At 39.6% G+C, this 15,769-nt stretch overlaps 1 protein-coding gene and 1 pseudogene across 1 annotated transcript; both read left to right on the top strand.

The window, feature by feature from the left end:
- Positions 1–347: 347 nt before the first annotated feature.
- On the top strand, positions 348–6,900 carry LOC107032557 (annotated as a pseudogene).
- A 5,800-nt stretch (positions 6,901–12,700) lies between these two features.
- On the top strand, positions 12,701–13,276 carry LOC107001154. Its single transcript, XM_015199307.1, has 3 exons — positions 12,701–12,769; positions 12,855–13,127; positions 13,226–13,276. The coding sequence occupies exons 1-3, from the start codon at positions 12,701–12,703 to the stop codon at positions 13,274–13,276; spliced, it is 393 nt and encodes a 130-aa protein (XP_015054793.1).
- The last annotated feature ends 2,493 nt before the right edge of the window (positions 13,277–15,769 follow it).

Here is a 15,769-nt window from a genome sequence, read left to right as displayed (position 1 = left end):
GTTAGTTTATTGTTCAGATTGATTATTCCATTTGGTTAATTAAAAGATTGTTAATTAATTTTATAAGTTCATTGCTTTTTATTTCATATAGCCAATTAATTCAATGTGGATGTGCTGGGGATTTCAATTGGTTATAATTGTAATTCGAGTAGCCCAAGGCTCAGTAGTCCTCACCAATTTAGTATTCTTGACCCATTTTGATTGACCATGTTGGGCCTTTATTTGGCATTTCCATCAAAACCTCCCAGCCCACCTTTCACGCCAAAGTAACCCGACCCGATCCAGTACTCATTAGGAGCTGAACTTCTATATATTTCCCCTTCTCTTCTTCACGCGAAGGAACTCAGAACAGTACGAGGCAACACTGAAAACTACCCACGTGCTCCTTTTATTTTTCGATGCAAAGCTCCAAGCAGTATCATCGCGTGAGCGACATGGCTGGTTCGGTATGTGCCTCACTTGTGCGTTTTGTCTTTTTCCTTCCCGTCGCTCTCAATTCATAGAAAATCAGCTGCAACTTTGGGTTTTGCTTGCGCGAGATCGAGCCACGTCGAGCGGCAAGGACGATGGATTCATCTGATTCGTACGTTGCCCTTCCTTTTTCGGAATGGGTTGAAAATTTGAAGAAAAGGTGTTTAGCAAATATGATGAATGTTTTTGAATTAAAATTGTTTGAGGATACGGAATTCCCGTTCTGCCCTTTCCCCCAAATTTCGAAAACCCTAATTCTCCTATATATAATCTCTTCTTGTTCACTACTTAGGGGGGATTTGTTTTTTTTTTTTGGGGGGGCGGGGAAGAACTAAGATAAATTTTCCCCAAAAAAAAAAACAGAGACATAGTAATGAGTTTTTTTAGAGAGAAAACATAGTAAAAGGTTTAGAAGCTATCAATCAGAATAATAATAAAAAATCAGTTGGACCTTTTGAAGTTAGATTTTCAGAAAAGAGAATATACAAAATCTTAAAAGAGAATAGCTAAGCCATACACGAATATGCTAAAAGGGGCAGAGGTAGCCGGAATTTAGATTTTGTTCGAATCCTTTGTTTCATTTCCTTGATTGTCTACCTTTTCGGAGTTACATTTCGGTGGTGGTGAAGACGATGCTTATCTGCTCGTTCTTGTCTTCTTCGCTCTCCCGGAAGAGGTGAGAATATCGCCTTTATTTCGCTTATAGATTCCTCTCTTCTCTAACTTGTAGATCCGCTTCGACCTCTCGAACAATTTCTTCTCGTTAAGATGTCTTTGTGTTATTTTTTAAGTTACATAAGGCTTATTTTAATATGTTTTCTCTATTAGCAGTCTTCTTGAATCCTTGTGGGTTGTTGAACTTTTGCTTCAATCTCTGTGTTTTAGAGGTTGGTTTGAACATCACTTTGAGCTTTTTTTTAGTGTTGTATGATGTGTGGAAGTTGTAGGTGTCTTTCTTTAGTATTGTATAATGAGTTGACCAAAGTTTCTTCTTTTAGAAGAATCATCCTTTTTTCGTCTTTGTCTAATTTGTGTTATCTATCATAAGTATAAACTGTTGCTTGGCTAAGTCACTTATTTTGTGTTATGGCTTAAAAAAATGCTATTCTCTTGTGTATTATATTTCTTAAGGACTATTAGTATTTATGTCCGGCTAGCCGGTTTAAGAATAAGGGCTATCTTGTTCAATTATTTATGGTCATCTGCTTCGGATAATCTTGCCGAATGGCTACCTCTAAATATCTTTTTCTAGTACGATAAGTTATCAACTCCTAGATTTTCTATAGATAGATTTTGTTTTAGTATTTGACATGGATTTCTTGATGTGTTTAGCCTGCTGACTTTTCTTCGAAGGTTAATTCCTAGTGGTTCGGTCATATGTTATTCGCTCCTAGGATTAGTGTATATAGATGAAAGAGTGTTTTTTTTCATGGTTTAGTTCTCTTAATTGTATGAATGAAGTTCATGGAATATGTGGGTAGACAAAATGGTTTAATTTTTTCTTGTTTTGGACCCATCAGTTGTATAAATAGTTGTTCAGCATATGTCCAGCATGGTCGTAGTTCTTTTTATTTCTTTTCCCCAGTTGAATATGTGGGATAATATGCTCAATGATTTTAGCTAAATTAAAATTGGTCTAGGATGCATCTTGCCATAAATATTGCCATAAATTTAATTTATTCGACAACATCGTCATTTTTATTTACTTATTCTCCTTTGAATGTTTATGAACTCTGACGTCTGCTTTCATTTGCATGCAAAAATTGGCATTGAGTTCACCATGAACTCCCATTTCCCCTCTCTTTGCGTTTTCGAGAGAGCCATTAAGGCTCGACTCCTCTATCGAGTCAACCATCCATTTATTTGGCGTACAAGTTTTTGAAGTCGAAGGAAGTGGTCCAAGAGGACAAAAGAAATTTTTCCTCAAAATTTTGTATTTTGTTATGTTAGGCCTAGGTCCCCCTTGTCGATTTTATTATTTATTCTGTATTATTTTGTTTAGCCTAGGACAGGTACATATGAAGTGGGGGAAAACCTACAAAAAAAGGGTCCAAATACCGATCCAGGCGGACAGATAACCCGGATTTGGACCCAAATATCTCTCTCTCCCGTATTTTCGCTTATTTATGTGCTTCTTTGTCATTGGTTTTAAAGTTAAAGAATCCAAATCCCCACAAACGTCGTAAATATTTTATCGACTTAAAATTAACTCCAAATGAATTCTAAAAGGATAGAAAATTTTGCAAATAAAATTAACTCATTTAAGATGATAAGTTAATATTTAATGTAACTCTCATCAAGTTCTAAGTAAACTTTCAATTCAAAAAATAGTTAAACGATTTTAGCCAAACCAAGTTAGTTGTCAAATAATTGCGAGTTAGTGAATATTTTAGGTGCTGTAAACCTTCCTAAAATATAAATAGGAATCCCCGAACCCCTTTGAAGTTTTCAAAACGATTTTCTATTTAAGTCATTTTGAAAACATAATTTTCTTGAATTTTCTAAAAAATTAAGTAGCAACTCTAAAAAGTCAAAAACATATAAAACTCTCATAAAAATAATATTTTTCGAAAACGTAAAAAAAAATAGAAATGGCGACTCCACTAGAGATTTGGAGGATTCTAACCTTAAAACTAACTTTATTTTGTTGTTTGTAATATTTGTTTGTTTGTTTACTTAACCTTATTGTTGAATTGTTGCACTTTCATGGAATTTTTCCACCAAACAACAAATAGATACATTAGGAAAACTAAAGTTACGTGGTTTTTCACATATGTCTTCAGAAATACACAATAATTTCATTTGGAAGTATCAAACGAAAAGTCGGAATGCGGTCATCTGACGTCGTTTGCTAGCTTCACCCGATGTTTGTCTGACTCGGGTAACCGTCAACTTGAAAGTTATTCTAGTAAGCCTAAGCTAGAGCGAAACCAAAACCAAAAATTAAGCATTAGCCTAAGATGGCTTAATACCCAAGGTGTATTAAGTCTATTTAGTAGAAAACTGCCAAAATCGTGTTTAAGGTCTTTGACCTCACGACACATCATATTATTTGACATTTGAATGATGTACGTGTGCAAACCAATTTGGGGTGGGTAAACCTAACTAGCTTTTGTTTTGTAGATATGGACCGTTTTCCAAAGTTTGACATGGTCATATCAGCGCCACCTCAACTCACGATGTGGTATAATAATCTGGATGGGGATCACAGAAGAGACCTCAACAAATACGTGGGTGCTATGATGGAATTAATCAACATGAACGGTTGGCCGGAATTGGTTGAGGTCCTTATAGGCTATTGGGATAGCCAACGATTGATGTTTCAATTTGGAACCACCGAAATCATCTCGACTTTGGAGGAGATCAGAGATTGCATAGATACAGCAGGGACTTGTATAGAAAGGAAGGCAAGAAATCAAGAAGACATCTTCATCCCTATTAATCCTTCTGTAGAAAACATTTCGGAGTGGTTCGGGTTGGGGAAAGACTTTGCCTACTGGTGCCAAGAATCCTATATAGCATTCAGATCTCTTTATATCCGATTTGGACATGCGAGCTTCTACTCCACTTACAACCGAGAGTTCAAGCTCTCATATAGAGAATGGAACGAGATTCGTCCTCTAGCATTTGATGTACCGTTGTTGGGAACGATGGTCTTCCCGCATGGCCGAAGTCTGAGCACCAATACCCGAGTTATAACACTTGCACATACTCTATTCAAAGGGTATGAGAACCAAGGAACAACAAAGTAACATCCTATAGCTCCGGCCTTCCTGTCCGATATGTATCGATCCCTGGGAATATGAAAAGAGGGGCATTGATACTTCCAAGGATGCAACTTGCTCCTTCAATGGTGGATCCTCAGCCATTTAGCGAAGGGTAATGGGATTCGGGGGCTGCATACTCTTGACAACAAGAACACCCTTAAATATTTGGATGATATGTTGTTCTGGGTGAATATGAATAATCGGAGAACAAGGGGGAGATGGGTTGAGATTTTCTCCAAATTGAGGGAAGAAGATCTCCAATGGATGCTTGACTGTTTCATCTCCAAAGAAGTCGTCGTGGAGAACAGCAGATAGGTTGTGCTTCCTCTACCAAGTATTCGGGGAATTCTCCCTTATGCACCCTTACGAGTCTTGCAACAGTTTGGGAGGACAAAAATTGTACCCAAAGAGGCGTACTGTGGGTCTTATGTATACAATATTGGAGATGATAGAGTGCACGACGCATATGAAATGTTCATAGAATAGAAAAGTGCTAAGCGTATGGATAAAGACACCATCACCCCTGACAGATTCAATGCTGGATATGACAATGATTACAAAGAATGGCTGAAGAAGGACATACAAAACGTCTCCTCCCAAACACCGCGTAGCTTTCACAGCGTAACGGACAAAGAAGTCAAAGTTGTGACCGAGTTACAAGAGGTAAAGAAAGAGGCCCAAGAAGTGTACATAAATTTCTTGAGAACCAAGATACTCTTGAGAAGGCAACCCAAGAGGTGGAAAGACTAAGGCGCAGTTATGATGATTTCGATGCCAGGGTCAAGGAGAAAATCGAGAGGATGCGATACGAAAGCTTCAAAGACAAAGGACGTCTGGGTGAAGGATTCCTGTTGATGCTAAGATATATGTTTTATCAATACAAGACTCAGGGGGACGGCGATGGAGAAAGATCATCTTTTGCAACATAGTGGATTTTGCCCCTGAGCGGGTTTTGCTATATGTATTTGTCATTTTAGCCCCTGTGTGGGTCTGCTTTTATTGCACTTTTAAATGTCCCCTGTGTGGGTTTGTCTTTAATGTTTTATCCATTATTTTCCCCTCTGTTGAACATTATTATTCACTTGTGAAATTCATTTTGGGGGGGAATTGTTTATTTGGTTCATTTCACGTGTACATCATTCAATGCGCTAGTCCCACCCTTGGCACAAAAGGGTCCCTCAATATGTCGTAGCACGTGATATATATGTTATTAATTGCTTATGTGTTATGTTGCTATGAATGAGGATATCGGAAATCCACTCCTTCCCAGAAATTTCCAAATATACAGAAGTAACTATTACAAATGTCAGACTAAAACTTTCTGAGTCTTAAGTTTCTCACTCAAAAGACAAACCTCATCTCCAAATCCTAAACATTACTCTACTATCTCAGGAAAGGCAAGATCGCTGCTATGGAAAAAGGAAAGGGTATTCAAACTGAACCAAGTGAAGAAGAGAGGGTCGAGACGCAAAAGCAGCGTGGAAAGCACCTGTATGAGTCACTATTTCCTCCTGAAAGCCCCAAGCAGGAGATCAATAAAGAAAGTTATGAAGAGGATACTTATGGGGAGTTACTTGCCCGCCCACCTTCTTTAAACGGATGTCTAGCAAACGGAGACAACAAAATTTCTCTGGATGCATATCCGCACGAAGGCCGGAAGAAGATAGAGGTCATCTCGTGCGCTCTTGTTTTTGAGCACTATCGGTCTAGGGGCCTCCTAGGACCCGTTAAGAAAGCGTCCCCCCAAGCGGGATTAGGAGATCTCCGCAAGACGTGTGAATGTCATCCAAGGGAGAAAGGTCATACAATAGAGGAGTGTATTGGGTTCAAAAACACAGTCCGTTATTTATTCAGTATGGATAGTACTCCTAACAATTGGGGTGACTGCGTCATCCTTGCATGTTATGAACAACGTCTTGACATACCAGTCACAGAATGAACCAGATTCTTTCATTGCTCATTCACACATTTCAAGAAAACAATGGGGAAATCTACTCAGATTTTGTTCAGAATGGCGTCTTTACCCATTACTACAAGAATGTGGACATGCAATATTCTCTTTAGCACAAAATCCAAAAGTGTCGTCCCTATCATCATCACGCCATAGACCACAACATTGAAAAGTATCCCGAGTTCCGCCATGACCTCAAATTCCTCATCAGAATGGGAAAGATTCAAGTTGAGACCGTTCTTTGTGGTAAGATAAAGATGATGAAGAGAAGAAAATGACTGACATGGAGTCATTGGTTCATCTTTAAAGTTTTGATTTTTTTTCCGTTTCCTTGTAATCCCAATGAATGAATGAATGAAAAATTTCTCTTTTGTACTCGAACTACGTTAGGCCTGAATTTTCCTTGTGAGATACGTAGGTACCCTTCCAAGACCCAACCCCTATCTTTAAAAATTTTCATTCTCCCCCTTTAGGTTACATGAAGATACGAAGGACAAAGAGCAGCTGCAAGAAGACCTTAGCTCAACGTGATTTATCCTTTCTGAGACAGTGTCAAAACTATAACAAGCAAACTCCTGCTTGTTAAAAAATGTGTTTCCGTCCTTACTCCTGAGTTGAAGATATCCTCAAACAAAGCAACTTGTGTGTCTATCTCCTCTCTGTATGATATTATGCATTTTATATTCTTAATTTGCATTGACAAGTCCTCGTTTGAGTTGGTTTTCTCTCTCATGTACTTTGAAACTAATTTGTGTTGACCGAAAGCTGGCAGATCATCCCTATTTCACCAGATTGAAAGGTCCCGCAGATTCCTTCCCTAAACGAGATTCAGACAAAAGAAAGACAATCATGGGAGATAGTAATGAAGAAGTAAGTCTTACTGATGTTGTGGTGGCTCAACCCACCATAGCGGACCAGAATGAATTGATTCTGCAGCTGATGCAACAGATTGCAGCGATCAGGGTAAAAATGCAAAGGAGATAGGATCTTTCTCCACCAGGGTTTGCTGCTAACGCTACTGATGGGAGACCTCCAATCTACTTCCCTTCCTCAAATATGGATCCAGCTCAAAACCAACCATCTACACCTGCTAAGAATCCGTCGATCATAGATCTGACTACCCAAAATCCCCAATATGCTTCCGCATCCTACCAAACACCAACTCCTCCTCAAAACAACCACTCCCATATCCCACCCCATCCTCAAAATACCCACCATCAAACCGCTCCACCACGTCAAAATCAAAAGCAAAATCAAAACCAAAATACTTTTAATCCCCAAACACCACACTACAACTTAAATCAGAATACCAATCCGCAGACTTTTCCACAAAATTATCAAACCGCTCAAAATGCCCAGAGTCCCTCTGTAGCTCCACCCTTACCCAAAAGGACCACTTTCCGAATTCCCGTCCCTGCCGATCATGATGTGCACGGTTCTGAGCTGGACCGTTATGAGGAACAGGAAAGGGAGTGGAGGGCAAAGGAAGAGGCAAAGGTTGACATAAAAGAATATATCAAGAAAGCCATGAAGGAGCTCCAATGCATCCCTGATATTGCCGGGCTAAGTTATGAAGACTTATGTATTCATCCAAATTTGGACCTTCCAGAAGGGTTCAAAATCCCAAAATTTGATACTTTCGGAGGAGTGGGGAACCCTATAGCTCACTTGAGAGCGTACTGCGACTAGATCGTTGGAGTTGGTAGAGATAAAGATCTATTGATGCGGCTCTTCAGCCGAAGCCTGTGCATAGAAGCTCTTGAATGGTTCACCTCGCATAAAACCCAACAATGGACCAGCTAGAATGCATTGGCCAAAGATTTTATCGATCGATTCGCTTACAACGTAGAAATTGTTTCTGATCGATACTCTTTGGAAAAGATAAAGCAATAATCAACCGAGAGATATAGGGAGTTTGCCTATAGATGGAGAAAAGAAGCAGCAAGGGTGAGACTGCCCATGTATGAAAAGGAAATTGTAGAAGTGTTTGTGCGGGTTCAAGAGCCCGAGTATTATGATAGAATCTTGTTGCTCGTAGGAGCAAAATTTTTCGTGATAGTCAAAGTTGGTGAGACTATCGAAGATGGGTTGAAAATAGGGAAGATAGCCTGTGTTGGTGCATCGCCTGGATCATTAGGAATGTTGAAGAAGAAAAGAGAAGAAATCGCTCCTTTTCATATGGAGGAATGAAAACCCCCAGAAGCTCGTCATATTCCCAATGTCGTTCTCGGCCGTCTCAAAATTCCTACCAAGGTTGCTACACGCAAGCTAGTCATCCCAATAATCCTCCATTTTATCAGAATGCTACCTCCACTTATCCAAAGTCCAAGCCCCAATATACCAAAGTCCACCCCCAAATTACGAAAATCCATTTCCCATTTACCCAAATCATCATCCACCCTATCAAATTCCATCTCCCTACCAGGGTGTTTCTCCCAACTGTGCTAACGTGCAGTCGAGCTACCAGCACCCCCTCCTGCGTATCAAGTCCAAGATCCACCATATCAAAATCCCCACCCGAACTACCAAGCTCAAATGCCAAACTACAAGACAAACTCATATCCTAGAAATCAAGCTCCCCATCTGAACAATCGAGGTTATCAACAGATACCTCCCCCACAAGGAAGTTATGATCCACCTCGACCTCGGTTCGAGAAGAAACCTTTGAGAAATTTCACCACACTCGTAGATAGCCGAAAAAAGTTGTACGAGCGACTGGGTGCAGCTGGATATATCCACCCAGTGGGGCCCAAACCCGTGGATATCAATTCAAAATTCTATAGGACAGATCATAGATGTGCTTATCATTCCAACAGTGTTGGGAACGATACTGAGGACTGTATCAACCTCAAGCACAAGATTCAGGATTTAATTGACCAACAGGTGGTATCTCTCTAACCAGCTGCACCTAATGTCACTACCAATCCTTTGCCAAATCATGGAGGCGGCAACATCAGTATGACAGAAACAGACGATGATTGGTGTGGGACTAAAGTGATAACTCCAATCGGTCCTGACTAGTTGGAAAAGGTTGTATCTTCCTTAAGCGTCAAAGAGAAGAAACAGTTTGTTATTTTTACACCCACAAAGGTTGTTGCCTTGGTGCCATCAAAAACTCTGATCAAGCCAAAATTCGTGATTGAAACTGCCGCTGCACAAGGTATGACCCGATCCGAAAGATGTTATTCTCCTGAGGAGCTTGCTCTCGGAGGTCAAAAGAAGGATCAAGCTAAAAAGCCAATAAGCGAGGGTGATGTAGAGGAATTCTGGAAAAAATGCAATCGAAAGATTATTCTATTGTCAAGCATTTGGAGAAGACTCCAACCCAAATTTCTGTATGGGCCCTGTTGATGAGTTCTCAATCACACAGGCAAGCTTTGATGAAAGCTCTCGATGATACATATGTACCCGCGGGCACAAGCAGCAATAACGCGGTTGCTATGATCCACCAGGTTATTCGAGGACATCGAATAAGATTTTGCGACGACGAGTTACCTTTTGAGGGGAAGTCCCACAATAAGGCACTACATATCACTGTCATCTGTCGCAAAAAAGTTGTCAATCGTGTCTTAGTAGATGACGGTTCTGGTCTGAATATTTGTCCGTTGTAGACACTAAGGTAGTTAAGGTTTGACCTTGGGAAACTGGAACAAAATCAGGTCAATCTAAGAGCCTTTAATGGGGTTCAGAGGGATACGTTGGGAGTAGTGAATATGATCATCCAAATGGGTCCGGAAGAATTCAGTGTACAGTTTCAAGTCTTGGACATCGATACTAGCTATAACCTTCTTCTGGGAAGGCCTTTCATCCATATGGCTGGAGCTGTCCTTCTACATTGTATCAGATGATGAAACTCGTTTGGAAAACGAATAAATGGTTATTTATGGTGAATGGAGTCACTCTAAAGAACAGGCGCCAATAATTTATGAGGTATCGCGAGGTACAAATTTCTATACGGTAGAGCTGGTAAGTACCACCGGTGAAAACTTGGCCCCACAGACTTACATGCCTACGATCTATAAGATGATAGCTAGTGTGATGTTGTAAGTGGATTTGAGCCCATGTTTCGGATTGGGAAGGAATATCCAAGGAATTTTTGAGCCCATTCAAGTTCCTGTGGAAGGATCAAGGTATGGATTGGGGTACGTCCTCACAGATGATGATGAGAAGACAAAGAAGAAGAAGGATCAAGCATTGTCCAAGACAATCCCTCACCTATATGAATCCTTCCCAGTCCGTGAATATGCCAAGAAGGAGGACCTTGGAGAGGGAATCTGTGGCTTTTTTGAAGAGATCGATGCTATCAGTGAAGAAGAGGTCGAACTGATAGGATTTCGTGATGCTGAGCCAAGAGAGATGCGGCAGAACTGGTTCTGACCTTTATGCCAATCCTGATTCCCTGAACTCTTTTGTAGAAGGGCATCGTTTTATGCATATTTAAATCGGTGGTAGTCCGTAAGAGGACCGAGACCCACTATTTTGCATTTTTCTTATCTGTTTGAATTTTCAAATTTCCATCGTGATGTTCAAAGAAAGCAACATGGCCTTATGTCATGGCCAAAGTTTGCATTGTGTTCCAATTTTAATGAAAGCCTCTTTTATTTTTAAAATTTATTTATTTACTCATTTGTTATACTTTGATGTTCTAACTTTGTTTGTTTATGGTTTCAGTAATGTAAGTTTTAAACCTACCAATGTCATGTCATGTCACGAGCTGAATGAACAAAATGAGGCAAGTGATGACGAGGTTGATGATTACGAAGAAAAAAGTAAGGAACTTGAGTATGTTACCAAGGAATTTCGGCAGTTTGAAAACCAGCATAAGCCGAATAAAGAGGTAACGGAAATTGTAAATCTGGGAGACCCATAGTTCGTTAAAGAGGTTAAGCTCAACATCCACTTAAATGAAACTAAAAGAAAAGGCATAATTCAGTTGCTTGCTGAATATATTGATGTGTTCGTCTGGGAAGTCGGTGACATGCAAGGGCTGAGTACCTATGTTGTATCTCATAAACTATCGATTAATCCGGGGATAGATCCTGTGAAGCAAAAGGCTCGGAAGTTCAACCCTAAATTGAGTTTAAAGATCAAAGAAGAGATCACCAAGAAGATCGAGTCTCGATTGGTGGAAGTGACACAATATCCGACTTGGTTGGCCAATGTTGTTCTGGTTGCTAAAAAGGATGGGAAGATCAGAATTTGTGTCGACTATAGAGATCTCAATAAAGCCATCCTGAAGGATAATTTTCTGTTGTCAAATATTCATATTTTGATTGATAACTGTGCTAAGCATGAAATGCAATCATTTTTTTATTGTTACGCAGGTTATCATCAGATTTTGATGGATGAGGAAGATGTAGAAAAGAAAATTTTTATTACACCTTAGGGTGTATATCATTACAGGGTGATACCATTTGGCCTCAAGAATGTTGGTGCGACATATATGAGGGCTATGACCACTATATTTCGTGATATTATTTATAAATAGATCGAGGTGTATGTGGATGACGTCATAATCAAGTCCCGCGAGAGTTCAGACCACTTGACACATCTAAGGAAATTCTTTGATCGTTTGCGTCGTTACAACTTGAACTTAAATCCCGCCAAATGCGCTTTTGGAGTTCCAGCCGGAAAGTTGTTCGGATTTATAGTCAGTTGAAGGGGTATTGAGCTCGATCCTTCTTAGATTAAATCAATTCAAATGTTACCTCCACCGAAGACGAGGAAAGAGGTGATGAGTTTCTTAGGGAGATTAAACTACATCAGTCGATTCAAAGCTCAATCAACCATGGTGTGTGAGCCTATCTTCAAGCGGTTGAAGAAAGACGCTCCGATAATGTGGACTGAAGAGTGTCAGGATGCTTTTGATGCTATTAAGAACTATTTATCCAATCCACTGGTATTGGTTCCTCCGCGACAAGGGAGTCCTTTGTTGCTATATTTGTTCTCAGATAGTGCATTCGGATGAGTAATTGGTCAACACGACGAGACAGGAAAGAAGGAAAGGGCTATATATTATATAAGCAAGAAGTTTACTCCATATGAGTCTCGTTACACTCTGTTGGAGAGAACGTGTTGTGCTTTGACGTGGCTTACCCAGAAGCTGAGACATTATTTGTCTTCTTATACTACATACCCCATTTCCAGAATAGATCCATTGAAGTATATTTTCTAAAAGGCAATGCTGACCGGAAAATTAGCTAAGTTGCAAATGTTGTTGAGTGAATTTGATATTGTGTATGTGACTCAGAAGACAATAAAGGCGCAGGACTTGGTTGATCATCTTGTAGAAAATCTTGTTCATGAAGAGTATGAACTGCTTAAGACTTCTTTTAACAATGAAGAATTTTCATTTGTGGATGATGATATTTCTGAAGCATATCCGGGTTGGAGACTATTCTTTGATGGAGCGGCAAATCATTAAGGGAAAGGCATCGGAGCAGTCTTAGTGTCAGAATCTGGTCAGCATTATCCCACGGTAGCTAAGCTCTGACTTAATTGCACGAACAACATGGCTGAGTTTGAAGCTTGTGTTCTTCAATTAAAAATGGCCATTGACATTAATGTCTACGAGTTGCTGGTTATTGGAGATTCAGACTTGTTGATTCATCAAGTTCAAGGAGAATGGGCTGTGAAGAACCCGAAAGATTATACCTTATGTGCAGTATGTACAGAAGTTGTGCAAAAGATATCGTAAGATCGAGCATACTCCCAGAATACAGAATGAGTCGGACGACGCTCTTGCCATAATCGCTTTAGTGATTAAACACCCGGATATAGATTACATTGATCCTTCTGAAATAGAACTAAAGGAACATCCGGTCCATTGTTTACATATTGAAGCGGAACCAGACAGTTTGCCTTGGTATTTTGATATAAAGAAGTATTTGGAGTTCGGAACTTATCCTGAAGATGCTACATCCATCCAGAAGAAGTCGGTACGCCGCATGGACCTAAACTTTTTATTTAGTAGAGAAGTCCTTTATAGGAGGACCCCAGATTTTGGGTCTTCTCATATGCGTCAATGTTGTTGAAGCCGGCAAGCTTATTGAACAGATACATGCTGGAGTTTCTGGAACGCATATGAATGGGCTCACTTTGTCAAGAAAGATCCTTCGAGCCGGATATTTCTTGATGACTATGGAGAATGATGTTGAAAGTTTGTGCAAAAATGTCAAGTGCACGGTGATTTGATCCGAGTACCACCTCACGAACGTAATGCTATGAGTTCACCTTGGCCATTTGTAGCTTGGGGTATGGATGTCATTGGCCCAATAGAGCCAACCGCTTATAACGTACACAGATTTATTTTTGTTGCCATCGACTATTTCACCAAGTGGATAGAAGCAACTTTATACAAATCTGTAACCAAGAAAGTTGTAGTTGATTTCATTTGCAACAATTTGATATGCAGGTTTGGAGTACCAGAATACATCATTACTGATAATGGTGCAAATCTCAACAGTCACTTGACGAGAGATATATGTGAGCAATTTAAAATTACTCACCGAAACTCAATCGCTTATCGTCCTCAAATGAATGGAGCTGTAGAGTATGCTAATAAGAATATCAAGAAGATTCTGAGGAATATGATTGACAATCACCGAGGTCGGCATGAGATGCTGCCATATGCTTTCTTGGGTTATCGAAAGTCTGTCAGAAAATCGATAGGAGCCACTCCATATTTAAATAGTATATGGAACAGAAGCAGTCATACCTGCTGAAGTTGAGATACCACCCCTAAGGATCATCCAAGAAGCTGAGTCGAGTAATGCTGAATGGGTGAGAAAGAATTGATCAACTAACTTTGATTGATGAGAAGAGAATGGTTGTCGTTTATCATGGTCATTTGGATCGACAGAGAATGATTCGTGCTTTTCACAAGAGAGTAAGAGCCTGAATTTTCGAAGTTGGTCAGTTGGTCCTTAAGCGCATCTTTCCTCACCAAGATGAGTACAAAGGAAAATTTGCGCCGAATTGTCAAGGTCCTTACATGTTTCACAAAGTGTTATCTCGAGGTGCTTTGATCCTGTCGGAGCTGGATGGGACCGCCTGGATAAAGCCAATCAACTCAGATGTTGTCAAAAGATATTATGCGTGAAGTCGGTTTGTATGTCTGTTATTTCCGTGTAATTGTTTAGTTTAAATTTTTTCCCTCTTGTGATGAACTATGTTTGACCTAAATTCTCAAGAATGAGATACGTAGGCGGCCTATGTCGGCCTAGGTCACCCCATTTATCCCATTTAATTATTTCTTTGTATTTGAACTACGTTCGACCTGAATTCTCAAGAATGAGATACGTAGGCGGCCTATGTCGGCCTCGGTCGATTACTTTGTAAAATTTTCTTATTTTTGTTACCTTTGAGGGGGAACTACATTTGGCGTGATTCTTGCCTCAATGGGATACGTAGACGCCACGAGTGTTCGGTCGTATCTCCCGTAAGATTTCTATTTCTCTTTACAATAGAAACTGCGACTGAATTTTTTGAGAGGGACTCAAAAATTCTCGGGAAGAATATTCTTCCTCAGCAAGTCAAGATTGAAGATATTTCGATATTTGCAAGTGGGACAAAATTTTTGAGAAGATCTCAAAAATTCCGCAATCTACTCAATTACAACGGAAAGATAAGAAAGACAATTAACTGGGACTGAAATTTTGAGTATGGCCTCAAAATTTCAGCATGGGTTTATCTACAAGTCCGGAGTGACTCTAAAAACTCCCAGCGAATAATCAGATAGACCTGCAAGCATTAGACTCAAAGAAGTTTGTAAAGCCTGATATGACATGACTTGGCAGTGAACTTTTTTAGATATTGTTTCTCAAAAATTTATTTCTCTTAAATTTTACCTTTTATGTTTCATTTGTTTTGGCATAAAATATTTTGTCTTATCAATCAAGAGTTAGGAAATAGGGAAATCAACCGGAGATAGCAGGACAAGGAGCAGACAACTGAAGAAATCGACACAGATCAGTTTGCTATTAAAACTAAACAATTTTTCTGTGGAAGTAGGTTTATATCTTTGCTCTGAAATCAACAATTTTTCCGATGGATGAATATGGAGAAGTCAAAGGAGGAGAAAGCTATCCCAAAATCAATAGTTTTCCTAGAAGAAGGAATCATTTTATATCGCTTATGTCGGAGACTTGGGAATATGAATTGTTTATTTCAATCAATTTCCAACAACATGACATTTATAAAGAACGTCCAGCTAGATTTGAAGGTGAATCAAGCGAAAATCTCAAGGAAGAGTTTACGATTTCCGTAAAGCACGTCATTTGCATCATAATGTCGGATATGATATTATGCATTACCCGGAGGGGCCAATTATTTTATTATCGATCAAGACGATATACTATCTAGAAGTCATTTTACCGTTGTCATCATTGGAGACAATATGCTTATCCAGAAAGCACCCAGAAGATCACTATGTTGCTTGATTCAAACACTATCTTCATTTAGTACCAAGGATGACATCAAGAGTTAATATATGTGCATCGTGGGAAAATATTCATGCCCTGCGGAAGATCATGCACCGCAAGTCAATATCCATGCATCGCGAAAAATCATGCCTCACGAA

The sequence above is a fragment of the Solanum pennellii genome, chromosome 10 (assembly GCF_001406875.1).
Source record: "Solanum pennellii chromosome 10, SPENNV200".
In the NCBI taxonomy this organism is placed as follows: Eukaryota; Viridiplantae; Streptophyta; class Magnoliopsida; order Solanales; family Solanaceae; genus Solanum; species Solanum pennellii.
The sequence above is the reverse complement of the archived record's forward strand: the minus strand, read 5'-3'. Positions and strand labels throughout refer to the sequence as shown.

Coding starts and splice junctions, on each gene's coding strand:
- LOC107001154 (XM_015199307.1), top strand. CDS start 12,701: ATGGCTGAGTTTGAAGCTTGTGTTCTTCAATTAAAAATGGCCATTGAC. Junction 12,770..12,854: donor TTAATGTCTACGAGTTGCTG/GTTATTGGAGAT, acceptor CCTTATGTGCAG/TATGTACAGAAGTTGTGCAA. Junction 13,128..13,225: donor CATCCATCCAGAAGAAGTCG/GTACGCCGCATG, acceptor ATGTTGTTGAAG/CCGGCAAGCTTATTGAACAG.